Below are 19576 nucleotides of genomic sequence, written 5' to 3'. Positions count from 1 at the left end.
AACAGTTATATCAGTGACAAAATGGAGCACTGCATTCTGTATGTGAGGCCTTCAGTATGGGAAGAGCCTGTATCTGAGAGGGCATGGGTACCTGAGACTCTGTGGACCATCCAGCACTCCACCTCTCTGTTAAGATTAATTAGTGTTAAATATAAGGTGAAACTTTATGCTGTGGATATTTATTCTGGTGGAAGCACAACAAAGATCAAATCTAAGTCCCGCAAGATTGAAGAATTCACTATAAGCCACTATTATGTAGCAGTTAAATTAAAACAACATCCTTCTGTCCGTACTTTGGGGCCTGGACACTGTGGAAATGACAGCTCTGTGGGGTCAGCTCCCTCCTCAGCTAAGTTACGGTGACGGTTTTGTTGGGCAGGATAATTCTATCCTCGCCTAAAACATGACACATGACTTTAAGATGTACGGGGGTGACAACTGATGAGAAACTTCTGTTGATTTCCATGGGAGGACAGGGTTGTGAAAGGAAATTATTCTCTCAAATTTTAGAGTGGAAAATAAAAGCCGGGGCCTTTTTTGCCATTTAACAGTAGTTTTTCTTTTTTTTAATAAAGTCATTATAAATATGTACAAAGAGTCTCAACATATGAAATTCCTTTTACAAAAGAGAGAAGCCACATCCAACTATAAACAGGAGACTTTGAATTTGTATCAACAGTAAGCATAGGCTTTGCTCTTGCTTTTATGAGGGTGGAAACTTGCACAGTGACTCTGCAAGAGTTTACATCCAAATAGTACTAAATCAGTAATGTGCAAGGAATTGTGTATTCACTGCATTTCATCAATTTTGTTCTGTTAGAAATGCATCTAACAGAAATGCATCTGGGAGCAGACTGGAAATTTTTCAGATGTCCTAAGGATTTAAGATGATGGGGAGATTTCTTCTTGCAATAAACTGCAGTCTTCAAATTGTTTGGAAAGTTTATGCTGTGAATATCCATTAAAACTAAATCCCATTGTAGTTAGGTGGCATCTGTAACGAATAATGCATGGAGATTGACAGTTCAATACCCAGAAGCTTTCAGTGAATATTTGTCAAGCTCCAAAGTCACTTTCTGTAAATATTTAAAAACTTGTGAAATTCAAGTACTCAAGTATTTATGCAGAGTGAACACTGAAGAAGCGTGATTGGAGTTAAGTGAAAATTCACTCTTGTTTTCAAATAAATATTGTCAGAAAAAATATTCACCTTTTTTTTCTATTTTGTAGTTTTCAATTTATCTTGCAGATGGGGAATGCAAATTCTGTACCTTTGGAAATGTCAGCTTTTTCCCACAACTGCTAAGGGCAGAGCTGTTGTTTGGAAGACCCGAATTTGGGAGTGCATTTGGAGTACATACTGATGGAGATTCTTTTTATGCAGGTGGAACGTGGTTCAAGCCAGTAGGATAGGCAGAGGAAAGAAGCACAGAAGTGTCTTATGCCAGGGACAGGAATAAACCTGTACCATGAGCAAAGATAGATAGCCCTCTGAATTAAACGGCCTTGCACATTCAGACCAGCACAGAATTAGAAGAGCAAGGTAGAAGTGACATGTGAGGATTCCTCTCCTCCATTCAGACCATTGTTTTCCTAAGATCAAGTCCTACGTTATTTATACTTCCCTAGGCTTTTGGATTTTGAGTTCATGTGGCCAGTGTCTCCTAACCTGTTGTACTGAGAGAGACGAACAAGTTTAACTCAGCATACAGAAAGCAGTGAACTTTCACAGTGTTACATTGAGGCAGAGAATGAGGCTGAATTTTTGAAGTTTGGATTCAAAATAATTTGCTCTAAGAACAGTTGCTAAGATATTGTTCAACCTGTTGTGGAGGTAGAATATAGCCCAGAAGTTTTGACATGCCTACAAAAAATGTGGGTTTCAGTGGGAGCCACAGGTAGTTTGTTACATACACCCGGGCTTCTGTTAGATCATGGACAGCTGTTTTCTCAAAACCATTTGTAGAAAAATTAAAAATATGTATTAAGGTAGATGTGTTATCCTGTCCTCACCATTAGCCATTTTGTACATGGTACGGCAGAATTTCAGAAAGGAAGGATCTCCTTTGGTTTTGCTTCCCCTTTCTCCACTGCCTCCCAGAGGGAGATTCTCCTCTGCCTGTTCAACCTCTGAGGGCTATGGCAATAGCAGTATTGAACAAATCGTTTCATCTTACGAGGCAGCAGGGGAAGTGCCTGGCGCCAAGGTGTTTGTGGACATAGAATCTGCACCAGTTTAACTAAATCTGCTTCTAATCATTTCCAGTAGAAGATATGGCTTCTGCTTTTGCAGTGAAGTTATAATTTTAGCATGGTATAGAAACAAAACAAATTCTCAAATCAGATTAAACTGATTTAACAAGTGTTTCTGATTTAAGTGAATTGCTTTAGTAATGGGCTTAGCTAAATTAGGATAATTTCTGCATGCCTACATGCTCTAAAACAGAAGCACGATGGGTTTCTCATTCCTCATCACTGGCAACTCATTGATTTGGGTGATTTGCTCTATGTTTTTATTGGGTGATGCTTGTCCTAGGCACATGAAAATGTGCCACAGGAGGCACTGCTGTTCCTGTACAACATAAAAGGTAGAACTGGTCCCATTCCATATTTTCTTACCTAATTAAAATAATTCTAAGAAGGAATCTGGAATCAATAGGCTAAATTCTGTCCTGGGTGTAACGCAGCTGTCTGTAATCAGACAGTGGTGATATCCTAGAATTAATTTGGCCAAGTGACTTCTTTTAACAGTCAGGGGAGAGGAACTGATTAGTAGTCCACGCTGTACTGCTTTTTTAACTTGAAATATGAAATTCCAATATGTGATAGGAGCTATCTTGGTGGATTGCTGCTTTAAAAATTAATAAAGACTTTCCTCACAGCCACATTATGCGGTGTTCCATATAGACTATGATCTCATAACCTCCTCCTCTGGCTTGCACACGCACCGTCTGCTGAAACCTAAGATGAGGTCTTTTTTTTCATTTAGAGAGCACTCCCCAGTCTTCACCGAGGCACAACTGCGAAGCTAATCAAAATCAATGACTTCTTTGCTGCTGTTAAAAAAAAAAAAAAAAAAAAGAGTAGAGAGAGAAAGAGAGGAACTGTGCTGGTTTCCTACCCATTAGGAAGGTACAGAAACCCCCCACCACCTCACACAGCTGTTGTGATGCAGTATGAACAGCACTAGGGGAGTATACAGCATGCTTTCTTTTCTAGTACAAACATCAACCAGGGTTAAATTAGGTATTTTAAAAAGGATAAAAACACCCCTTTTCAAAAAATGGAGGCATTCAAGAATAGCAATTATACCAGAAAATGTAAGGCTTTGACAAATACATACCCTCTATTAAGTAATTCCATTTATGTACAGTGAATGCTAGCTATAAAGTGCTGGTAAGCTGTTTCTCTAGCAAAGCTTGCTTGACCCAGCAACTAATAGATGAAAGTCTCCAAAAGTTAACCCTTGGTTCACATCAAACATCCCATTTAGAACTATAAAAGTGAAGCAAATCAGGATTAAAGCAGGATCTGGGGTCTGTTCCTGCTCTTGTTTCATACTTGGGAAGCACCATAGATTTAGTTCTTGTTTCATGAGAGTAACAACAGGCAGCATGCCTTCTGCCATTTTGGCTGAATGTTGGGAAAAACCAAGGAAGAGACTGATTCCCTGGGAGTTCTGTTTCATTTTGTTTGTTTTTGGTTTGGTTCTGTTGCTTGTTTTTCAGAAAAGCTTGTCCATGGTGAGTTAGGACTCAGGAAGATTAGCCAATCACTTTGTACTGAGGTTGGTCACTGCTTTAAGGGGCTTTCCCAAAGGGGTAAGAACAGAACTTTCTTTTTCTTTCCTTTGCTGTGTGCTGTAGTGTTTCAGGGGAACTGCCTCTTTGGGAAAAAATGCTGCAAGAAGTCTCAAGGCTACAAGCCCAAATAGCCAGCATGGCAGGAAAAACCAGTGGTAGTGCAAACCGTGTGCACAGAAGATGCAAGGGAAAAGTAATGCACATTCCAGGTTAGTAGTTTATTAAACATTCAGATCTCAGGAGCTAATAGTAATTGTTAAGGGTGAGGAAATGTGGGAGAGCCCTCATACTTGCACTGAGAAATGTAAGCTAGCTCCTCTGTTGGCTGCGTTGTCAAAAGGCTGCCTCTGTATATGTGGGGTACACACACAGGGTGAGAGAAGGGGTAAAGGGAAGGCCCCCTGCAGGTTATGTGTCCTCTATAGCAAAGTTATGCATCCAGTCTTCCCAATCAATTATTTTCTGTTCAAATTTGACTATTGTGCAATACAGGAACACACGAGTTCACTTCCTTGTTTTAGTGATTTGCAGAAGATTGTATTTTTAAGACTATGCCTGATCCACAGTCACTAATCCAGCACTTGCAACCCTGCTGAAATCAGCTGAGGCTCCTCCATTTGCCAGAAGAATTCTTGTTTTGATCAGAGACTGAGCCAGGAAGGAATACAGGTTGCCTAGTATTAGTGAGCATCAGGCCAAAAATGGTAGAAAAATGTTTTATCGGTGGATGTAGTCCCTGTGGTTCTGAGGCCATCCAAACTCTATCAATAGACAAAATACACTTAGCTACATGATCCCTCCCACCACTGCACATAAAATAAAGTAGGGCAAGGTTATTCATTAGCAACAATTTGCTCTTTCAGCGTAGCCCTTTCTGCTGTTTGTGAATTGACTTGGATCAATAATTCCCATGAATATGTGTGCAGGTGCCCAAAACACATTGGTGAATATTTGATAAAGAGAGAATTTAGCTTTTAGATTGCTTAGAAACATTTCTCCTGCGGTAGTGAAAAATGCAAAGTTTGACTGGGTCATAGCAACTGCTCGGTTTGTTCCTTGATTGGGCAGGAGTTAGAAAGTATTTTTAAAAGACAAGGAGCCAAACTTTGGAAACTGGAATCTTGACATCCCTTTATGCCTTTGAAAGTTCACCCCTGCCATGTGAAGGTTAATTTTGTGCTGCAAATATCTGAAGCCAGGACGAATGTTTCTAAAAAATGTGCCTAAGAATTACTGTAAATAGCTTCTGGAAGGTATCCTGAATCTGACAGGTAGTTTTGGCTGCAAGAAAAAAAGTGCTCAGTACTAGGCTGGGAAAAGCCTCTTGACTTCTAAGGACAAGTTCTCCTATTATCCTCTAGTCTCTTGATTAGTCTAGATATAGTTCTTTTCTATAGGTCTTTTCTTCAAATCCTGGTTAACAGGATTTGAGACCACTTGAGTCACCATCCAGGAGAACACTCAGCTCCAGAGCTGTGTAAGATTCTGCGTTAGCAGATCTGACATGTACACTGCAGTGAAAGGAGCTGGTGTGTCTTTGCCACCTCAGTGAATGCTGCTTCCCAAGCTCAGAACTGACAAAAGAAAAAGAACTGCCCCAAAGAAAATTAGTTTTATAAAATTCTGGGCTAGATTACTTTTTTGTCTTAATTTATGCAGAGGTTGAAAGAAAGAAAAAAAAATAGCACCTTCTTGAACAAGTATTATTTTTTGCTATTTTTGTGTATAAATATCAATAACCAAAATAGATTTCTCCTTGTCCCATGTTTCAGAACATCTTCTTGGGGAAACTGTAGCACCACAAAGAGGCAGTTTAGCCCCAGACAAATAGTACATGTAGCACCAGAGAAACAAAAGTCTTAAGAAAAGCTTATCTCACCTGGTGCTATAGCGCTTAATATATACACACACAAACTGTCTGTTGTCCAAGCTGCTACGCACCTCTTCCTCCGCCACCAAGGCTAGAACATGCCCACTTTGCAGCGAGTTTGGTCAAGGTATTATTTAACTCTGGATGTACAGATAATTTTTCATCCTGCTGCATTGAAAGGGACACTTATGTCACCACAAACAAGGTGCAGTGGAGAAAATGCTAGCATTACAGCAAGGACATCACTAATCTTTTGACTCAGACTGCAGGAGCACGAATGCTCAGACCACCATCATCTACAAGGAATGTTGCTTACGTTCTCAACAAGGCATGCACGTTTTAACGTATGCATACAGGAGGGTTTACATTCTTCTATATATAAGCATGTATGTGTCTCTGTTTTGCTGCTGGGCCCTTGAACAGCTCCTTCAGTGCAAATCCTTCTTCACGTTGCCCAAAGCACTTCCAACATCTTCCACTTCTTTCTTTATCTCCACTCTTCACAGCTGCTGCTCAGGCTCTGGATTCCCTGTAGGAAAAGGGGAAACAATTTCTCCAAGGGCACAGGGTTTCCTCCAGCCTAAGGAAGCAAAAGAATTGTGTTTGGTTTTAATTATATTGATGCATTGGTTACAATAAAAGCTTCTTTTAAATTTATGCTTGAACCCTCCTGCTAAATTTACTGACTAGAAGAGGTATATAATTTATGGGGAAGACGGTTTTGTGGTTCAACACAAGAGATGATGCCTTTATCTGTGCTGCTGCAGGAGTTCTGGTGAGCTCTCACTTTGTGAGGCTCATTCTTTTGAGCAATCCATCTTCATTTACATCACGTTAACAAAAATGTTAACTTTTAGGGAAGCCATTAATTTTGTTCCAGGTAGGCAATGGGGTGCACTGAGTATCACAAGAGACTGGAAGAACTCGCTCGCTCCTGGTTCTGCCACTGATTAGATTTGTGGCCTTGGGCAAACCACTTTTTGCAGTTGCTGCTGTAAAATGAGGGCAGTAATAACTTATTTGCCTCATAGGTGGGCTGCAAGCCTTAATTAATAAAGTGCTCAGAGAAAGGCACCCATCTAAGTGCAAATTAGCAGGAGAGGTGCCCAAGGGGCATCTACTCTGAAATTCCCATTTCCCGCATTTATACCTAGGTTTGTTGATACCAGCAGTTGCTGGGGCAGCTCCCAACTTTCAGGCTGTGTTGTCTAGCTTGCAGAGACTGTGGCAAGGAGTGATCTTACAGAAACCTCAGCGGAGAAATCTCCGCTGGCCTTCGGGATGAGGTGATTTCAGCCGGGCGGGAGGAGGGAGGGGGGAGCAGCTGACTCTGCGACTGCATCAGCCATGAAGTCAGAGCGTAATTAGGGCTGGCAAACAGCTTGGAGGCAGATTCGGATCAGCGTTAATGTAAACCCAGATGTAAACCCAGAGTCACTTCCCTTCCTTCTGTAGTACTGCTCCGCTTATGCCGCTGCAGAGGTTATCACGATACAGCAGCACTGCCCCTGAGATAAACTGAAACCTCTGCAGTGAAGAAGGTGGGCAAAACCGGTTACTGCAACAGGCTCCGAGTAACCTAGAACGTCCCTGGATCAACCTCCTAAGATGTATCCCTATCTTCTTTATCCCAGGTACTGCCAGCTGCCCAGGCTGCTGGTGTGCACAGGACGTAGCAAGTACAACCTCTCCCGCTCTGTTTATGGCTTTTGCTTTCTAGTTTTGAGGCAGCTAAAGCAACAGTGAAAATAGCGTGAAGGACAAAAGCCAGAATGAATCATCTAGACTTGAAGCACATTTTCACTTGTCTTGCTGTGATCAAGGCTACCAGCTAGCCACACGGTTTTTATGGCTTCTATATCTGCATGTGCACAGACTTCACACACACACCCACTCTGGAAGTACTGGAGACAGTTTTTCTTTTTTTTTTTTTTTTCTTTGCAAAGCTACTTATTTTTTTTTTGGCAGTAGGTAAATGGGAAAGGTGTTTACTACGTGAGGAAGTGTGAACATGATAACACCGGCTACACAGAAACAGCCCACGGAGCACAGTCTGTCAATAAACAGCCGCCAATAAATAGCCCAAAAGTTGGCTCGTGTCCCCGTCTGGCCCCTTGGCCTGGCTGCCTGAAGTCACGCACCTTCCTGCTGCCCAGGCTCCCACACACATCTCGCTGGCATCTCAGCCTGGCCTCCCACACCGCACAGCCAGGTCGCAGCCGACGCTGAGCACAGACAGACAGACAGACAGAGCCACGGCTCTCTCTAGCCTCCTGACGTTTCACAAGGAGGAGATTCTCAGCATCTACATTTCTCGCAGGGTGTCTTTATAGAGAGGTCTCCAAAATTAAGCACATCGGCTGGGGTGGGAAGGGCAGGCACAACCTGAGCTGGCTGTAGGGTGCTGAGAAGGGCTGGCGATGCTGAGGAAGAGCCCGTGATGTCATTGCTTAAAGAGGTGAAATATTTACTCAGGTTACCTCTGTGTAAAGGCTTTAGGATTTGACTCAATGATTTCTTCCAAAGCAAAGCTCTTAATCTTTATTTATAGTTTCTCCTGTAGTAGCACTTCCAAATGCCAGCTATGAACCCTTGCCCTGGCCTGCAACAGATCATCCACGGTGTCAGAAGATTTTACAAACGGTCTCGCTCTGTCACTTAACATACAGAAAATCTTTAAAAACCCGTAAAAGTTGATAAATCCTAGAACATCTTGAACTCCGAGTGATAAATCTGCTCTGGGGCAGGCAGAGAGCTCAGCGCGATGTTTATGCATCTCACAAGCCCTATTTCGGGGAGCTTAAATGGCTCTTAAGTTCTGCATCGGCCTCGTGCTGGCCTTCTGCATAAAGGTGAATTTCATGGAAAGAATAAAAGAGAACCCCAGAATCCTGGCCTTCAGCCCGCCTTTCAATAAAACAATTTTGAATATTCTAGGCTGTGTTAAAGCCATTTCTGGGTACATATTGGCTGCATTGCCAGTATCTGACTCATTAATGGAATATACTTTGAGCCAAATTCTGATCTCATTTACAGCACTGTAAATCCAGGGCAACCCAATTGACTTCAGTGGAGTTACTCCAAATTTCCCACAATAGGCACTCAGCAGATAGATCAAAATTTGGTACTTCGGGTCTGAAAAAGGCTCAGGAAAGCCAAACTACATCCTACTTGTAATACTGGGATGGATAGTAAGTTGAGAAGAGTGCCAGCATATTCACTCTGTAGAGCTGCTGAAAATTTGTTTATGTTAGGTGTCATTCGTACAGCGTTGAAACTTTCTTGGGGGATTGTCCACTATTACAGACAAATTTCATTTATTCCTCAAAAAATAGGAATTACAGCTGACTTCCTATAAGAAAAATTATTGAGAACAAGGATTGTCTATTGAGAACAAGGATTGAAAACATGATAAAATAAAAATCATCTGCTTTGAAATTTTTCATGGTAGCTAACGTTCCCTTTGGTGATGCATCCCGCTCTTCCTGGTCACTTGAGGAGATGCAGCCTCTGCTCAGAAAGCTTCATCTCGCTTCATCTATTAAACAATAAGTTGTGAGATGACAAATCATGTTGGCCGATATTTGTAAAACCATCTCAGCCAGCCTCGATACATCCCATTGCTTTTAATAATTTGGACATCTAGGCTTCTCGATTATTCTGAACTCTCCAGCCTTAAATTCCACAATTTTATCACACAGCCTGCTAAGGTGGTGTTCATGGAAAAAGAAAGCTCAAAAGGTGCTCTTCTCTGGGATGCTGCGTAGGTTGGGCATGAAACAACCCAGGCAGGGGGTCCCTGGTCTGATCTCAGCACTTCCTTAACTAATCTTCATTCAGAGGCACGACGCAGCGCCACTGTTGGGTACCACCTGCACAAAGCCATAGGAAAACCTGAGCTCGTGTCCCCTAAAGCAGTTGGCAAAAGGAGTTCTGCTCACTGCTAACGTGCCAGCATGTCACTTCTTGATCTAAACGGCTTACACAGGCAATTCAGCTGGCACCCGTTCCACTCCTAATAAACAAAATAACAGTTATGAGTATATTTAAAGAAAAAAAAATATCCGAGGGCTTGGGAAAGGTGGAGGTAGAGACAAAGCTCTTGCTTCCTCGTGCAGCAGAAGGTTAATGAGGAAACAAGGGCTGGGCAAGAGCCCTGTCAAATTCCCCAGCAGCCTGCATCCATGTACACTCACACTTCATTAGCATCTCTGTGGGAGACAGACGGGTAACTTGGAAGACAAAAAAAAAAGAAAAAAAAAAAAAACAATTAGGAGGGGGCTCCAGAGGTAAGAGGAAAGAAGAGCAGATCTACTAGAGAAGAACTCGAAGAACGGTGCGTCTGGGAGGTCTTAGTATGGGAAGATCTAGGAATCCAGAGAGAGTAAAGAAATACGTGGGGGCTCACCTCTTCCCACGGAGGAGTGGGCTGCCTGGCCACAGCCTGCCCGGGGAGAGGCATTTCTGGACAGCTGCTTATTTTTGAAAACTCTTGCTGCTTGTTCAGCATGAAAGTTCACGTTTAAGGTTTTCCTTGCACAATTTAACTGGGGCAAGGGGGTGAGGGGGCCCTGTGGGATTTGTGAGCAGGACGCTTGCCAGTAGGACGAGCAGGCTCCCTCACCCTCCTCGCTTTGCAGGAGGACAAACGGCAGCGCTCGGCTCTTTGTGTCAGGGAGGCAGCCAGGGTGCGACACGCTGAATGTTTGTCCTCGTGCAAAGCCGCAGCTCGCTGCTGAGCCAGCCGGCTTCCCCCTGTATTAGCAGCACTGCCTCTGGTCCTTAATTTTCTCTGCACTCCTGCACAGCTCAGTGTGACATCTCCAGAAATCTTATCAACCCAATTTTAATACAGATAATTAACTGCACTGAGACTTTGGACAGAGTGGCTCTGCGTGAACCTAGCAGCAAACAGCGGGAGGAATTACTGGCAACGCAGTGGGCGCAGAACCAGGCTGGCGAGGCTGGCAGGGACATGTAGGGTTTGATTTTAATACACTGCCACTTCTGAACTAATAGAGCAAAATACAAGTGACATCCCATGCCAAACTGGCACATGACAACTATACTTCATGCCCTGGCTGGATATTTGAAGGTGATGTCAGATTATATATTATAAAACTGCCATTTGCAAAGCATTCATCCCCAAATCCCAGGCATGGTCCACAGATACACAAGTCGGTCACATGCAGCAGCCTAATCCCACTTCCAGTGGCACCATCACCTGGGGGCTGTGCGAGCAGAGGTTCCCCAGCATACAGGATTATTTCCTGAGCGCACAGCTGCGTAAAGCCACAAGGAGCTGTGGGAACAACCACCAACCCTCTCCCTCAGAAACAGTCCGTGCGCTCCCAGCAGTCAGCACAAACACTGTCACTGCTTGAAAAAGCAGGAGGGGAGCTCAAGTCGTTAGCCAAGTCAAAAGTGGCCCTTTCCCCAACTAACTTCTCTATTCCTTCTGTGGCCACTAGATTGCAAGCCAAATGCTGACTTGGCAGTGCGCTTATTAGGTGCACAAGTTACGCTCCTTGCGTGAGCCATTCTAAAATCCCAGGACCACAAGTGCTCCGAGCCTGGACTTTCCATCCTGTTGCAGAACAAAGTTATTACCACCACACAGTGTCTCTGAGGATGCCCTAAAAGTACCTGTTTTGTTCAGAAATACTCTGCTGAGTTAATAACACGCTGCTGTCTTATCACATCTCTTCTAAATCTAACCCATCCTCACTTGGGCGCTGAGACGCTGCAGATGATCAGCTGTCTCCACTGGAGCGAGCAAAGCGCTATCCAGGAAGACTACTAATGAAAAAAAATGGCAAAAATAACACAAACTGAGCTGCAGAGGATATATTTATTACTCTGGGGTTGCACTGTGTTTCCATCTGCAGCTTGGTCACTTGTGCCTAGAAGCTTGCCGGGAGTCGGACAGGTCTGCCCGCTGTGCACGGGGCAGCCACGAGACTTATTCTTACCCTCCCACCCCTGCCTGCTGTATCCCCGAGACTGCTTCGCATCGCACACAAGGACCTCTGCAGAGACTGATATTTGTATTTGCGTCCATGAAGCCCCAGAGCACTTGGAGGCGGCTCAGCACGTCCTGTCTGCGGCAGCCTTTGAAGCTGCGAGGAAGGGCTGTGCATGCTGAAGGAGCCTCGGCTGCGCTGAGGATAACGCTTTGCTCCTCTACAGCGTCTTCATCAAAGCGCCCTACCAGCAACTGGTTAGCGCTGGGCCCGAAGTGCAGAAAGCCAGACAGAGGCGAGGGCTCCACAGCACGAGATCAGGGGGAAAAAAATCATCTGCCTAACCACAGCTATGCAAACCTTCACAGAAACTTAAAATCCAAACAGCCTCGGCCCCGTGGGCTTGCCGGGAAGTCCCGGCTGCGTGTGCGCAGATCCACGGGGCCAGGCGCAGGCTGCTCTGCCAGCCCTTCTCACCTGCCACCTCTCTGCGTGGGATCAATTCCCAGCCTGGGCAGGGAATTCCCCAGGCTGGTAAGAAAGAAAAGGCCACTTGAGACATTAGGTAGGGGAGATCGAGACACTAGATAAGGGAGATCGCTGCAGTTCCCCTCGGATTTCAACATTTTTTGAGCACAAACAGACAAACAAGCGAGACGGGTGGATTTGATTCCAAACACTACTTGCCACAAAGTGATGGGAAGGGAAGGCAGAGCCCACGGCCCCACTCCCAACCGCTGCCCCACACCGCTGGCACTACTTTGATTACCGAAAATACATAAAGACCGGGTTTGTTTTCAAAGAAATCTTTGCAAGCAGCTGAACCCGCTGACAGCCACAGGAGCTGTGGCTCAGCCCGACAGACAACAACAAGCCCCGTGCACACGCACGCAGTGCACACACACACACGCCTGCTGGAAATCCTTACTTTTAAACTCTCCGGATAACCACACTTTTCCCCACGTTATAGACATTTCTGACTACATTTCATGCACCTAAAATGCACACAAGACATTTTGCAGTAGAAGTAAAGCCCTGACTCCTGCCAGACGAGGTCTGGCCCACGACCGCAAACAGCCCAGCTAAGACTAATTGTAGGAGGTCGGCCACAGCACTGGTGGCATTATTTGGCCGCTTTATTTTAGGGTCTTGTCTAAGTCCTACCTGAGCTGGTTGAATACGACACCAGGGGGCATTCAGAGCTGTAATGTAAAGCACCCGAAACAGGAGCCCCTGCTCCTCATGTCTGCGGGGGCACTCCAGAGGCCCCCAGTTGTCCCGGGCTGCACCTGACGGTTTATGGTACCTGGGACCAGCTCCCCGCATCCCTGTGGGATCCCCGGGGCTCCCAGGGCTGAGGGTGCAGAGCTGTCCCCACCAGCCCAGGGAGATGACGAGGGTTACGGGACCAGGCACCTCCTGTCTCCCTGCTGGTTTGCTCGGTGGCTCCAGGGCACAGAGGGGGCTCTGGGAACCAGCAGTAACTGCACTCAAACGCTTTTTTCCCTGGCTTGTGGCTTGGGACTCCCCTTGGGGAAAGCCTCCAGCACCAGGCAAGGCATTAACCAAAACACAGAGTCAGGGGGAGCCGGGCAGAGCCCCAGGCTGCCCCTCTGGGTGGTCCTGCAAGGAAATCCCAGCGCCTAGGGACTTCAGTGGTGGGTGTCGTGCAGCACCTGTGGCTCTAAAGCCCAGAGGGGATGGCAGGACACGGGGAAGTTCACCCACTCACAAGTGGGCTGGGGGCTCACAGGTACGGGGCAGGAGGCTGCAAGCATCCTCCGTGCCCCTGGGCCAGCAGTCGGGGTGGTGCGGGACCTGCTCCGATCCCCACCGGGATCTCAGTGTGGGCGCAGGGACAAAACTGGCCAGCGAGAGCACGGGGGGGGGGCTGGGGGGGAAGGCACGGGGCTGGAAGCTGTGAAAGTTTGGGGAAGGGGAAAGGGGTCGTTTGGGGACTGCTGGGACAGGGGAATGGGGGGGGGGGGAGAGGAGAGAGGAGAAAGAGGGGAAAGAGGGATGAGGGGAGAAAGGGGAGAGGTGAGAAAGGGAAGAGAGGTACGGGGAGGGAGGAAAGAGGGGAGAGAGGAGTGAGGGCAGAGAGGGGTGAGAGGGACGGGGAAAGAGCGACGAGGGGAGAAGGGAGCGGAGGAGATCGCTACTACCACCGCCGGTCCCCGCAGCCCGGGGCTCTGTGCGCTGCCGGGGCCGCGCTCAGCCGCCGCAGCCGGTACCGCGGACAGCGCGCCGGGCCGGGCCGTGCCGTGCGGGGCCGGACCTCCCGTGCCAAACAGTGCCGTCCCCATCCCATCTCCATCATCATCCCATCCCTATCCCATCCCGGCCCCGTCTCCATCCCATCCCCATCATCATCATCATCCCATCCCCATCCCGAACCCGTCTCCATCCCACCCCCATCCCCATCCCAGCCCCGTCCCCATCCCATCCCCATCATCATCCCATCCCTATACCCATCCCAGCCCCATCCCCATCCCCTCGCCATCCCCATCATCACCCCATCCCCATCCCAACCCCGTCTCCATCCCCATCCCTATCCCATCCCAACCCCGTCTCCATCCCAACCCCGTCCCCATCCCCATCCCTATCCCATCCCAACCCCGTCTCCATCCCCACCCCTATCCCAGCCCCGTCCCCATCCCCATCCTATCCCAACCCTGTCTCCATCCCAACCCCGTCTCCATCCCCAACCCTATCCCAGCCCCGTCCCCATCCCCATCCCTATCCCATCCCAGCCCCGTCTCCATCCCCATCCCTATCCCTATCCCAGCCCCGTCCCCATCCCCATCCCACCCCAACCCCGTCTCCATCCCCACCCCTATCCCAGCCCCGTCCCCATCCCCATCCCATCCCAACCCTGTCTCCATCCCAACCCTGTCTCCATCCCCAACCCTATCCCAGCCCCGTCCCCATCCCCATCCCTATCCCATCCCAGCCCCGTCTCCATCCCCACCCCTATCCCAGCCCCGTCCCCATCCCCATCCTATCCCAACCCTGTCTCCATCCCAACCCCGTCTCCATCCCCACCCCTATCCCAACCCCGTCCCCATCCCCATCCCATCCCCATCCCAACCCCGTCCCCATCCCACCCCATCCCCACCCCGTCCCCCACCTGCTTGCGCCTCCCGCCTGCTCCCCCGCTCCGTCCAGCGGGGCCCCGGCTCCCCTCTCTCAGAGGCTCCTCCTGCGGATCAGCCAGGCCAGCGCGGCGGCGGGCGGCAGGGCGCACAGCAGGCACACGACGGCGGCCAGGCGGCGGCGGGCGGCCGAGGGGCCCCTGCCCCGCGCCTTGCGGCGCTCGGCCCGCTGCTGCAGCCCATCGGCCAGGCGGCGGAGGCGGGCGGCCACCAGGCGGGCGGCGGCCGAGGGCCGCTCGCCGCGGCCGGGGCCGCAGGGGCAGGGCGCGGGGGGGCCGCCGTGCAGCGCGCACGGGCACATGGCGGGGCCGCCGCTCGGCGCCGAGTGCCGCGGGAGTGTGCGGAGGGAGGGGAAGGGAGAGGGAGGGGAGGGGAAGGGGGAAGGGGGGAGGGAGGGGGGGGGAGGGGGGAGGGCCGGGGGGGGGGGGGTTACATCATCCCCCGCGGGGCGGCGCGAGGATGGGGGGAGAGGGGGTGGGGGGCGCGAGGGGGTAGCGGGGGGGGGGGGATACGGGGGGGCAGAGAGGGACGGGAGGGGGCAGAGGAGGATGGGGGGGGTCAGGGAGGGACGCGGGGGGTCGGAGGAGGATGGGGGGGGTCAGAGAGGGCCGGGGGGGTCGGAGGAGGATGGGGGGGGTCAGAGAGGGCCGGGGGGGTCGGAGGGAACTGAGGGATGGGGGGACAGAGTGGGGTGAGGGGACAGCGAGGGACAGGGGGCAGGGAGGGATGGGGGGACAGACAGGGACAGGGGGGCAGAGGGAACTGAGGGACGGGGGGACCTCAGTGGGATGGGGGGGCAGAGTGGGACAGGGAGGCAGGGAGGGAGAGGGAGGGCAGTGGGAATTGAGGGACAGGGGGGCAGAGTGGGATGGGGGACAGAGCCAGAATGGGATGGGGAGGGGAAAGGGGGATAGGGGGCAGAGAGGGAATTGAGGGATGGGGGGCAGAATGGGATGGGGGGGACAGTGAGGGACAGGGGGACAGAGAGAATCAAGGGATGGGGAGACCAGAGTGGGATGGGGGGCAGAGAGGGACAGGAGGCAGAGAGGGATGGCGGGCAGAGAAGGACAGAGGGGGCAGAGAGAATTGAGGGATGGGGGCCAGAGTGGGACGGGGGGAAAAGAGGGACAGGGGGGCAGTGAGGGATACAGGGGACAGAGAGAATTGAAGGGGGGGGGGGCAAAGAGAACTGCGGGGGCAACGGGAATTGAGGGATGGGGGCAGAGTGGGATGGGGGGCAGAGAAGACTGGGCGTGCAGAGAGGGAATTGAGGGGCAGAGGGGACAGAATGGGATGGGGGTCAGAGTGGTAGCTGAGGGATGGAGGAGACAGAATGGGATGGGGAGGGCTGAAAGGGACAGGGAGCAGAGAGGGACGGGGGGTCAGTGAGAGTTGAGGGACGGGGCAGCAGAGTGGGACTGGGGGCAAAAAGAGGGATGGGGGGCAGAGAGGGAATTGAAGGACAAGGGGGACAGAGTGGGATGAGGAGTAGTGTGGTAATTGAGGGACGGGAAAAACAGAGTGTGTGGGGGGTGGCAGAGAGGGATGGGGCAGAGAGAATTGAGGGACAGGGTGGCAGAAGGGGACATGGGGCAGAGAGGGCCGGGGGCAGAGATGGGCGGGGGGCAGAGAGGGAATTGCACGAAGGGGGCAGAATGGGATGGGGAGGGCAGAGAAGGATGGGGCAGAGAGGGAATTGAGGGACGGGGCGGGCAGAATGGGATAGGGGGTAGAGTGGTAATTGGGTGACAGTGAAAACAGTGGGATGGGGAGGGCAGAGAGGGAATTGAGGGGCGGGGGGGGACAGAGTGGGATGGGGACACCAGAAGGGTGCTGTGAGAACTGAGGGACAACGGCTGTGGGGTGAGCGGGCAGGAAGGGAGGAACGGAGGGGAGCTGAAGGACGGCGGGGTCATTGTGGGATGGGGGGGCAGCGTGAGGACAGAGGGACAGCACGGGGATGGGTTGGACACTGTAGGGGGTCAGGGGCAGTGTTTGTGTAGTGGGACATTCGGGGACCTGGGCACAGTGCAGGAGTTTCCTGAGACAGTGCGGGAATGGCGAGGACAGCAGGAGGGGATTACACAGGGTTGGAGGGGATTTCATCACCCGGAGCATTACTGATTCTGACCACAGTTTGTGTGGCTGAGGAGGAGCGTGCACAGCGTCCCCACCCGCCCCCAGGGACTGACCAGGGGGATGCGGAGCCCCCCAGCCGTCAGTGCACAGAAGCTGGGCTCGGGGCCCCTGGCAGGATACCCCATATCACATCAGCTGTGGGGACAGCAGCGGGGGCTCCCCGCAGCTCCCCATGGGGCAGCAGTTTCCCTGTAGGGGCCCATTTCCCTGCTGCTCAGCAGGGAGGCTGCTGCCACCCCCCCGGCAAAGCACCAGAAGACCAGGGGTCTGTGGAGACCCTTCCGGGAGTTTTCTTCCCAGCCTGTCCTCCCTGGAGCTGCCCCGTGTCCTGCTGCAGGGGCAGCTCTTGCTCTGCAGTCCCTCTGTCGTGGGGCTCCCCAAGTCAGAATATGCACCCCACAGAGATCCTCCTCCAAGTCCAACTGGGAGTTTTATAGGCAAAAATCTTCTTCTTTTTTTTTTTTTTTTTTGGTGAAGGGTGGGTGTCTAAATACAGCATTTCCAGGATGAGGTAATCCACAGGAAAAAAAAAAAAAAATCCCGGGAACTAAAATGCCCCTCTGCTTGTGTTGATTACCTTTAAGCTGCTCCTCTGGACTTGCTGAAGCAACAGCAGTGCCTTGGCCAATGTTTCAGCAGCTGGTTTTAGCCGTCACCTGAATTGTCTTCAAGCAAAGCAGGCTGATACCAGGGAGACTTGGGTGGACGTTGTCTCCTCCCTGAACACCCTTTCCTCCACAAACTATCGCAAAAGTCTCATGCTGGTGGGGTGTGAAGGCGGCCGAAGCCTCCCAGCTGCAGGTCTGTGCTGACTGATGTGTCAGACCTCAGCGTGGAGTGCTGAATTCACCACTCCACAGGAGCGAGCACAACCTCAGACACCGAAGGGAATCTAAGGGGCACGGGGCGTCTGGTGAAACCTTGGCCAGCGGCACGGGTGGGAGAAGCGGGTGGCATGGAGGCAGCGCAAAGCTCCCTGTGAGACCCCTGTGAGACTCCTTTGAGCCCCTGTAAGCCCCCTGTGAGACCCTGAGAGAGCCCTGGGAGCCCCCATGAGACCCTCAGAGACACCTGCGAGCCCCAGTAAGACCCTGTGAGACCCCTGTAAGACCCTTTCAGACCCTTGCAAGCCCCGTGAGACCCTGTGAGACCCTGTGAGACTCCCGTCAGCCCTCTGTGAGACCCCTATGAGCCCCCTGAGACCCCCTTGAGCTCCCGTGAGACTCCTTGAACCCCCTGAGCGACCCCTTGAGCTCCCTGTGAGCCCCTCTGTTCCCCCCGTGAGCCCCCTCACGCCGAGCCCCTCGGCCTCGCACCCTCCCTCATGCCCACAAAATGGCGGCGCCCCTCAGCCCGCTCCTAGCCCCGGCCCCGGCGGCTCAGCACGGCGGCGGCCGCCCCCCGGAGCCCCGCTCCCGCCGCCCCCGTCCGCGTCCCCCCGGTTCTGCGGGAACGACTCCGGCCGCCCCAAAACGGCGGCGGTGGCGGCGGTAGGAACCATGGCGCTGCGGAACGGGCGGGCGCGGGGGGCGGTTTCCGCGCCGGGCCGGCGGGAGGCTGGGCCGGGCCGGCCCCGCCGCCATGGCCGGGGGCTCGGCGGAGCTGGAGCTGTTCCGCCGCCGCTGGCGGGAGGAGCTGGCGGGGGGCGGCAAGCGGCGGCGCAGGGAGGCGACCGAGCCCGGCGGGGGGGAGCCGAGAGAACTGGGGGAGCCGAGGGAACCGGGCTACCTGGTGCTGGCCCGCGGCCTGCTGGATGGCGGCGAAGCCCCGGCCCGCCGCAGCCCTACGCCCGCCCGCCCCGCCGAGGAGGCCGCGGGGGACGGAGGCGGGGATGGCGACGACCTGCTGGGGCAGCTCATCCGCGACCTGGTAGGACGGGGAGAGCCGCGGCCCGGCCGGGGCTGAGGGGAGGCGGCGGGGGGAGAGCTCCAGGAGGGACCCTCGCGGGTCCGCCGGCTGTGGGGTCGGCCCCTGAAGGGTTGGGGTCTTGCTCTCAGCTCTCCCGGGTTTGCCTCCCAGCCTTTGAGGCGGTGTCGGGGCGTTTTCTTCGTTTAAAATAAGGTTGTATTGTGCTTTTTTTTTTGCTTATTCAAGCTGTCTGATGCGGGTGCTGTAATGAAGGCTGTCCTGCCCTGTGACGCTGCAGCGTAGCAGGAAAACAAGTATGGATGCTTTACATCGAGGAGTTAATTGGGAAATAGTTTTAAATACAGTTCTGAACCAGTTAGAAGTTATTTTGGTAAATCCTCTAAATGCAATAGAGATTTTATTTACAGCGTAGAAAAACTAGGGGGGAAACCCATTTTCTTGCTGCTCGCTAACCGAACTGTGACTAATTACTCTTTGCTTAAAAAAAATTAAAAGGAACAGATTAAATTTCTGTCTGCAAGGCACAAATTAATCCATTTAAAGAATTAGCGCTCCATTAGTACACAGGAGCCCAAATCTGTCTCAGAGGGGATGGCAGTATTTGAGTTTTGGATTCATTCCAGTAGACTTGGAGTCGGGCTGATGCTGACTTAACGTTACCGCTCGGCGAGCGCCGCGCTAATAACGGGCTGCGGGGGTTTTTGGGGTGTAGGAAGGGAAGACCTGGATCTCTCCCTAGCATTGAGATTGCTTTAGTATGGAGTTGGTGTGAGCTTG

The 19576-nt window shown here is 51.3% G+C and overlaps 1 protein-coding gene and 1 long non-coding RNA gene across 2 annotated transcripts in view; one reads left to right on the top strand and one right to left on the bottom strand.

Annotated features, from left to right (window-relative positions):
- Positions 1 to 541: 541 nt before the first annotated feature.
- On the bottom strand, positions 542 to 18123 carry LOC121079679. Its single transcript, XR_005825131.1, has 2 exons — positions 17508 to 18123; positions 542 to 6253 (listed from the first exon to the last, which is right to left on the bottom strand). It is a non-coding gene; the product is annotated as an uncharacterized LOC121079679 (long non-coding RNA).
- A 352-nt stretch (positions 18124 to 18475) lies between these two features.
- The window catches only part of FBXW8 (F-box and WD repeat domain containing 8), a 51720-nt gene continuing 50619 nt past the window's right edge, over positions 18476 to 19576 (top strand). The window contains exon 1 of the mRNA XM_040577250.1: positions 18476 to 18799. Coding sequence (XP_040433184.1) covers positions 18512 to 18799 — 288 coding nt within the window. The 5' untranslated portion in view covers positions 18476 to 18511. The remainder of the gene's footprint in view (positions 18800 to 19576) is intronic.

Source organism: Cygnus olor, chromosome 17 (genome assembly GCF_009769625.2).
Source record: "Cygnus olor isolate bCygOlo1 chromosome 17, bCygOlo1.pri.v2, whole genome shotgun sequence".
NCBI lineage: Eukaryota > Metazoa > Chordata > Aves > Anseriformes > Anatidae > Cygnus > Cygnus olor.
This window is presented reverse-complemented; position numbering and strand designations above follow the sequence as displayed.